The sequence below is a fragment of the Adiantum capillus-veneris genome, chromosome 4 (genome assembly GCF_014529385.1).
Source record: "Adiantum capillus-veneris isolate H3 chromosome 4, ASM1452938v2, whole genome shotgun sequence".
Classification (NCBI taxonomy): domain Eukaryota; kingdom Viridiplantae; phylum Streptophyta; class Polypodiopsida; order Polypodiales; family Pteridaceae; genus Adiantum; species Adiantum capillus-veneris.
This window is the reverse complement of record NC_140934.1, coordinates 101,682,561-101,691,134: the sequence shown is the minus strand read 5'-3', so window position 1 is coordinate 101,691,134 and position 8,574 is coordinate 101,682,561. Positions and strand designations below refer to the sequence as shown.

At 40.6% G+C, this 8,574-nt stretch overlaps 1 protein-coding gene across 1 annotated transcript; it reads left to right on the top strand.

The window, feature by feature from the left end:
- Positions 1-747: 747 nt before the first annotated feature.
- Positions 748-2,969, top strand: LOC147459707 (putative pectinesterase 53). Its single transcript, XM_086509887.1, has 5 exons — positions 748-1,531; positions 1,617-1,788; positions 1,857-2,063; positions 2,149-2,384; positions 2,467-2,969. Exons 1-5 carry the CDS (start codon positions 1,119-1,121, stop codon positions 2,615-2,617), a joined length of 1,179 nt encoding a protein of 392 aa, XP_086366013.1. The 5' UTR covers positions 748-1,118; the 3' UTR covers positions 2,618-2,969.
- The last annotated feature ends 5,605 nt before the right edge of the window (positions 2,970-8,574 follow it).

Sequence of the window (8,574 nt, the reverse complement as noted above, 5' to 3'; positions counted from 1 at the left end):
TGAATTTGTGTAAATTTCATTTAAATTGACCACGTAATTTTTTTGAATGGAAACATCACAATCACTCATCTCTACTTCGATGGATATGTCATAACCTAGCTAGAGTCTTCTTTCATATTCTAGAAGAGACCCAACACTATATCACACGTGCAAGTACAAAAATAGGCTTTTTTAAAATTTCGGGGTTTGGGGGGGGGGGAGGTTGGCAAAGATCGTGGGCTGTCGAATTGGGCAGCTCGAATTCACAAAATTGACTAGGATTTACAAAACCGCCCATAATGACAATATGATCGGGCCAAATCCCCTATATTTCAATGAATGCATGGAGGTGTAGCGGTTAGAGCACATGGCTTGTTATGGGGAGGTCACGGATTCAAGACGGGGGATGGAAACCAAACCGAATTTACGAGCTTGCTTGAATTTTCTTTTACCCCTAAATTTACAAAGTTGCCCGAATTTACAAATGTGCAGTGGATGGCACATGTGTTCCCCACCATAGACCCCATTTGAAACACCCCGTGCAAGAATATAGTGTGGAGGCTAGAAGAGTGGGAAATGCACCACAAGGAAGGAGACTCCATGGAGTGCCTAATGAGATGGTCCACATCGGAGTAGACGAAGAGCCATTACTATGTTCACATAGAAAAATTTGCAGGTCTCGGAGGACTGCAGGTCTCGGAGGACTTGTAGTTTCAAAGGGAGGAAGAAAGCCGAGTTCATATTACGGAGAGGGGACGGTCTAGGAAAAGGCCAACAGCTGATAGGATTACTTGCCATCCGTAGATGATTGGATGGAAATGACGAACATTGGTTTGTTTGGTTGCTGGGAGTCAAAGGCCGGCACTTTGTGGTGAAGACACTTTCCTGAAGGGGTATGAAGTGAGTCTGGACCGTCTTGCCATGGGCGCCTTCTTCCGAGTTCTGAGGTTGCTGTATAAAAGGCACAAGAGCGCCGCGCATCGCCAGTGCAGTACACGAGAGAGAGAGAGAGAGAGAGAGAGAGAGAGAGAGAGAGAGAGCCTAGTAGTTACCCGTAGAGAGAGACTACAGGAAAGCGAAAAGCCAGCACCGGCCAGCTGCTGAAGTACTTGAAAGTAGCAGCAAACGACGTAGGAAAGATGGCCGCCTGCAAACCGTGGCCTAATTTGCCTGCCTCTAATCCGTATTGCATATTAGCCCTGCTGGCAGCTTTCATTTCAGCTGCAGTACTACACGTAGAGTGCTCCAGCCGAGTAGGCTTAATAGATTCCGCTCCACCAGCTTCCGCTAGCGCCAACCTCAGCAGCAATCTCGCCAGCACCCAGGCTGACTTCCTTCAGTGGGTGCGGGTTGTCAGCGCTAAGAGCCACCCCGCCACGTCATCGGCTGCAGTCTTCTTCACCAATGCGGCTTCTTCCAGCGATAGCAAAAACGTCATCACTGTCGCCAAGTCGGGCAAGGCAGACTTCAGCAGCGTTCAGGCTGCCGTCAACGCTGTGCCCGCCAACAACAAGAAGAGAGTGGTCATTCAGATTGCTGCCGGCACCTACAAGTAAGTTTAGTTAAGCAGGTATATATCAAATTTCAGTAAATCTATAAATTATTTTATGTGAGGAACTTTTTTATTTGTGGCTCAGGGAAAAGGTGGACATTCCCAAAAACAAGCCCTACATCTCCTTCATTGGGGCTGGCAGTGACGTCACCACCATTACATGGCAAGACACAGCAACTAGCGCAGGAAGCACCTTCAAGAGCGCCAGTGTGGCCGTCAACTCAGACTTCTTCATAGCCAAGGGCATTTCGTTCAAGGTGATCGTCTTTCACAATTTTCTCTTTTCTCTCTCTCTCTCATATGACCTCTTCTACCGTCGTTGCAGAATTCCGCCCCAGCACCTCCTCCCGGAGCTGTGGGAAAGCAAGCAGTAGCATTGCGCATCTCCGGCGACAAGGCCTCCTTCTACTTATGCAAGTTCTACGGAGCGCAAGACACTCTCTACGACCATGAAGGTCGCCACTACTTCAAGAGCTGCTTCATTCAAGGCTCCATCGACTTCGTCTTTGGAAATGGACTCTCTTACTATGATGTGTGTGATGAAACATCCTCTATATCGTAGCATCCTCTCCATTATTACTACCGTTCTCACGAGAGCTGCTTCTTTGCTGCTATAGGGTTGTGAGTTGCGCAGCATCGCCACCTCCTCCGGCTCGCTCACTGCACAGAAGCGGGAAAAGCCTAGCGAGAACACAGGCTTTTCCTTCGTAAACTGCAAAGTGACGGGATCGGGCATGATATATTTGGGTCGTGCATGGGGCTCATATTCTCGTGTTGTTTTTCTCTTCTCTTATATAGACAAAATCATTGTCCCTGCCGGTTGGAATGACTTCGGTGACTCCTCCAGCCAAAAGTAAGTCCTTGTATTTTTTTGTTCCAATGCATTCATAAAGTACCTTTCCTTGCTAACCTGCTTGTGCTTTTATGTTACACAGGACTGCTTTCTATGGAGAATACCAATGCTCCGGCCCTGGTGCAAGCTCAAAAAACCGTGTGGCTTGGTCTTACCAATTGACTGCCATACAAGCCGCCCCTTTTCAATCACTTAATTTTGTTGACGGGGAGTCCTGGGTGCAAGCTGCATAGCCACCTTTCCATTGACAACAATTTCCACATTTCAAATAGAGATATTAATCTGGCATCTATGTCTAGCCTAGGGCCAAAAAAACCTTTCTATGTAGTTGGAACTCTTGAATCGAGAGAAGGGTATTCCAAAACCATTGTACTATAGTTGTACTTTTATCATGTCGACATGTTTCCAAATTACTCCATGGCCTACTTACACAACATAGGAAAAATCCACTAAATAATCCTTTTGTGCTTATCTATGATACACGCACCCATATTCTATATTCAAGGCAAAGCATATCTGAGACCACTAAATAGGTGGTGCCAATTTTGGACCTATTATGCATATACCTTAGAAAACAAATTGTTGCAACGTGCTTGTTTTTTTGTCTAAAATAAATATTGACACTCTTTTTTTTGGTTGCAAAGGGATGTGTCATCATTGATAAGATTGTACAGTAAGATTTACTGCTCTATACTCAGAGTTTCTCTTTGCCGAATGACCCTACCCATCGTAAAGTGGAAAAGCTTTCTTAGCTGCATTCATATTGAAACTGCACACATTGGTAGTGAGTCCAAAGGTGATGTTGTGCGAAGAAGTTGATTGAGGTATGAAAGCTTACCTCAGTCAACTCCTTCGCAGGGCTGAGGTCGTAGCTTCGAGGGTGACACAATGCCATCTGAACAAGGGCCAGTGGATGCTAGATTCAACTTCTGCTAATGTGATGTGGAATCTAATGAGATTCTATGTAATAAGAAGAGTATAGAACAAGTAGATGAGAATAGAGAAACGATTCATCATTTCTAATGTTGCATCCATCCTAAAAACATAGATATAAAACTTTGTTGAGATGTAGTTTGCATATATAAATGGAAATGTATCTTCAATCCACATTGGATCACTGACTTTTATGAAATTTCTCTGAACAAACATGTGCTTGGCTTTCTTGTGCTTTAGTGAGTACTTGGGTTGATATACCTTTGCTTTTTTGGGTGGCTCATTGAGGTTTTGTTTGGGTCAACAATTGACTTGAAGTTTCTAAAGCCTCACTTGCTTGAAGAAGCTGATCCGTGAGGTTCTTTGACGTAGAGGAATATGATGTCACATCTTTTGTGCTCGTCGATTGTAAGTCTCTTTAACGTTACCTTTGTCTACATGATTTGTTATTGATTCTTGTGACATTTGCAACTCTGAATCTGGAACTAGGAGTACCTGTAACTGGTTGCTGGCTTCCTCTTGGAAAGTAAAGTGATAGCAATGTATCTTCTCTGTAGGACTTGTGTTGTTCTAACCATCGATGTCCAAGGAGGATGTCCGCATGCATCTCTTTTGAAGGCTTTACTTGAAACTTTACCCACTCTTCATGATTTTGGATGCTAAGGTAGCAACTATTTCTTCTTGACTTGCAACCATACCTTACATTGCTTTGCTATTCTATTTGCATGGAGTAATCTAGAGTATTCTTTGGATACCGTCTATAACCATAGTGCTTTTTTATCTAGTACTAGAGCATTGCATATGAAGGCTTGGTTTATTTGCACTACTAAGGACTATATCTATTTTCATTGGTGGTTCTCTTGAAGATCCTTGTCCTTATTTTGCCGTGCCATCATCCTGATCTAGCTTGGTGTTACATCTGTTGAATCAATTGGAAGTTTCTAACAGATTTTTGGACTTCCTATTGGTCCTTGGTTGTCTGCAACCTCGTTCTTCTTTACTTTTGGCTTTCATGACTTTTTTTGCTCAATAGCTTTCATAGTTGTTGTTTACTCTATTTGATCTACACTTACTGTTGCGTGATTTGCTTTAAGCTTTTCAAGGTCTCTTGGGGGTTTCTCTCGGTTGGAGATGAATAATCTTCAATAAACTCTGCTTCGGCATCGATCGCCATTTTAACTATACTTGCGGATTTTTTCTCGGGGGGTGCACTATGTAATCATGTTAATGTACCACGTGAATTCAACAAGATGGCGTTTTTTAATGCAAAAGGTTTACGTAAATTAATAGAGATAAATTAACAAAAGGTTTTAATATTCCATTTTGAAAAAGTTTCCCAAAATACGGGGTCATTTTATTCATTTAGACATGTTAAAAAAGGGATTTTTTAAAACTTTCTGAACACACATTATATTGGGGGGCTCTCAATAGTGCACCCCTGAGGATTTTTGTTATCTTACATGGGTGACTAGTCTTGGTCTTCATTCTTTGTTGTGTTTGAGGACTGTATCTTGTTTGAGCTCCATATTTCTAAATTTTTTTGGGCTAGTGACGTTCCCAATATAATTTTGTCTCGCACATCTTTTATTGTGATCACATGAAATTGAGCTATGAGAATCTTTGAACCTATTTGAATGGCGGTGAAAATGCTTCCCTAACATTCTACTCGTTTGTTTCTAGTTATGCTAATAAATTCAGGAGCATCTTCTAGCTGTGGTTGGCCACATTTTTTCCAAGTGCGAAAAGACATGACGTTCTTGTCTAGTTGAAAGTTTAGCTTTACTTCACTTGATAACTTTTCTTCTTCTTCACCCAACCAGTAATGTTGAACTTGATCTTCTCAGGATCTTCTTTTATACTGAATGATTTTGTTGTGGTTGTGTCCTTTGGGTTGATTTTTTTTTTTGCATCGTCTTTGCCTTGACCACTTGCTTCAATCAATGTTGGTTCATTTGAATCTAATACCGCACCTTTTGCATGCAACTGTTGTATATTACTGCCTGCATTTGAGTATTATTTGATCTTAAAATATCCACTCTACTTTCTAGCAAAATCTGTCTCTTCGGAGGAGATTTTGGTAGTAACCTTTGTGTAGCCTTTTTAACTTTAGCTTATGTCAATTTAAGCTATTCATTACCTATTCTGGCAGCTTGAGGTTCTCCATCAACTTGAGATAATCTTTGACTTTAGGTGTACCATCCATAGGGGTTTGTACAAGGTCATGAACTTGCTGATATTCATTGCCATCTGCATCTCGATATGAATATCTGAGCTTGGTCACATGCAATACCTTGAAAACTATGGGATTTGTTAGCTTTTGACTTTGACTTATGGAAGTCAGTTGAAACTTTTGTCCCTGAGGGAATCTGGGTCAATTGGGCACTTCCAACAACCATATGGTCTTTCAAAGATTTTTCTTTCAAAGGGGGCTGGTTACAAGTTCTAGGGCTTCTAATTGACATTGTGGTTTGTGCTACATAAGCTGAGGTTGTTGGGTTTGCATCTCCCCCCATCCTATGGTGATCACTAAAGCTTTCTCCTTTTGAGAGCTCAAAATTATTTGGCTCTAGTTTGATCTCACCTTTTGAGACTGTGAAGGCACATTGTATATTTCAATGTCAATGTTTCGCATCTTCAATCCTTCTGTATAGTTGCCTATGTACCTCTATGAAACATGATAAATAGTTTCCCAAGTCAAGCTACAGATAGTATTATCTTTGCCTTGATATTGTCTATCCCATGGGTCTCCTATGATATGAGCTTCTGTGGTTTCAGGTCCCAAGGCATCATAGATTTTAGACTCTTGTCTATATCTACGTCCATTTTGATCAAAGTATATACTCGTCTGATCAAAACGTTGAAGCTTGACTTCTGTATGAGATTTTGGCTATGGGCATATTTCTTGGTTCACTCGGATAATGTAATCTAACTCTAGAGAGGATGGACAATAATAGATTCTTTCCTCTGAAATGAACCATCCTTCTTGATCTATCATTGGGCATAATTCTATGAGCTAGTATGTGGACCTTTCAAACACTAGTTGACTCTTCTTTTGTATAGTTTCTCTTCTCGGTCTACATAGTGTGCATATGAATTATGGGTGCCATACCATGCTAGAAGCATTCGCTTTGATGTGACCCTTATTAGGGTCATAAATGATTGCACACTAGTGGTAGTGGATGCAGACTCATTTGCAAACTTAACACTGTTTTTGACCATTGATGATAGCTGGAGATTTTGACTAAATTCACGCATGAATTTGTTGTTGAACGGTTTCAAATTAAGCTTTTAAGGTGCCTGTGCATTTTCATGCAAACTCTGAACTTGCAATGCTTTTACAGGTGATTATGATGGTAATACAGAAGCATTTGATTTCATAAAAAATGATGAGTTAGATGCACTTACATCAAATTTTACATTTCAGCTTGCTCCATGTTTCACTTTGCAATTCCTATGTCCCAGTTGTCTGGATTTCTTAGACAATCCTCTAGAAAATGTCCACCTTTTCTTCCACAATCTGAGAAATACACAATGACTAGTGGTACTTCAATTGGTTCTTCCATCTCAAGCTCTTGTTGAGAAGTCTCTGATTTTGTGTTCACCAAGTTGTCAGCATCTCCCTTTAGGACACTGAGCATCAAGCTGTAGACTACTCCGTCTTGATCTTTATACTGCTTTTGACTTAGTTCTCTGATTAGAATGGCTTCTATTGGCTAATTTGTTGGATCTTCCAATTCAAGCTCTCGGCTGTAGATCCAACCACTGTAATCCATGTACAATGATCTTGATTTCATATGCACGAATTGTATGGTTTGCTAGCTTGTGCAGTTTTTTGGATAACCACTTGGGTCAACGTTTTCAACTTCTATTTGCACCTCATCTTTGAGCTTGCAATACCTAGCTCCACTGAAATCTATAGACATATGGGGGTTCTTTATATCTAGTTTCACTCTGATTAGTAGGATCTTGGCTCATGTGCTGCTTTTGTTACTCATTAGATACCTATGGCCTTCTAAATGAGTATACGAAACCTTATCTCCAATGTAGTCATAGAGCTATAAGATTTTCTCTGTTTTGCTTTGCTTCATGCTGCTGCCATTGACTAGCTTTGGCTCACTTCAATTCTTGGCTCGACTTGTGTCCATGTTGTGCGTGATCTGTAAAGACTATCTCTTAGCAGATTTTGATGTTTCCTGGTTAAATTTCTCCTTCATGAAAAGACTGCTTATGCCGAAGCAATTTTGGCAATTGAATGCTCTTCAATCTCACAAGAGTTGGAAACTCTAGCTCAAATGGTCAGACTTGGCTATATCTTTTGAAACGAGGAACACTTGGGCTCTGAATAACCTAATCTACAATCCAATGTAAATTGTGCCCTTGGTCGTCTGATTTCTAGGCCCAATTTTCAATGCAATTGCTTGCACTTGCCAATTTGTGGTCGGCACAATCACTTCTAGCTCCTGGCATTCCTTGATTGAACTGCAGGGTCAGTATTCAAAACTATTTAGAACAATGTTGTTCTTGGTCAAAACGGTTAAGTCCCAATTTTCAAAGGTTTGCCCAAAATCTAAGTCAAATTCTAGGCTTTGGCAAGATTAACGACCCAAAATTTTGCTAGTTTTCACCAAATCCTGCTAATCTTAGTCTCGATTCGCAAATGCGGCTCAAGAACTTTGCCCTGACGGCTTGATTTTATTGAAAATCCGTTCAGAATTGATTTTGCGAGCAATTTTTCTCGCTCGATCAAGTTTGACGGTTTTTAGTTTCCCTATTTTAAACGGTTTCACTTTTTGCTCTTTTTTGACAAGTTCTGATGTTTTTGACTATCAAGGCTTGGCTCCGCCTTGCCTTGATTTGACTTTTTCTTAATTTCTTTTTGAGCTGCCCAATCGCTTTTCTGCTTGAAATGTGAACCGTCTCTATGTTTTTTGAGTTTTTTAATGAGTTTTTTGATTATTTTGTGATTTATTGTGTTTGTTTAATGAACTTTTTTGTGACTATTTTTCAATTTTTGGCCTTTCATTATTTTGAAAATGTGTAACTCCAATCTTCATTGCTTCTCCGTATTCATCTTCAATGTGCATTCGTAAGGCTTGGGACTTTAGAAGCTTTTGTTAACTGGCGTCGGCTTAGTTAACAAAAAGGCTTGTATGTTTTCACATATGAATAAGACAGAGATACCCAAGTAATCATGCTTGATAAGTATGGCCAAAGGTGATCTGCTATAGATTGCAAGGAGTTGGAGAGATATACATAC

Coding starts and splice junctions, on each gene's coding strand:
- LOC147459707 (XM_086509887.1), top strand. CDS start 1,119: ATGGCCGCCTGCAAACCGTGGCCTAATTTGCCTGCCTCTAATCCGTAT. Junction 2,064..2,148: donor ATGGACTCTCTTACTATGAT/GTGTGTGATGAA, acceptor TTGCTGCTATAG/GGTTGTGAGTTGCGCAGCAT. Junction 2,385..2,466: donor GGTGACTCCTCCAGCCAAAA/GTAAGTCCTTGT, acceptor TATGTTACACAG/GACTGCTTTCTATGGAGAAT.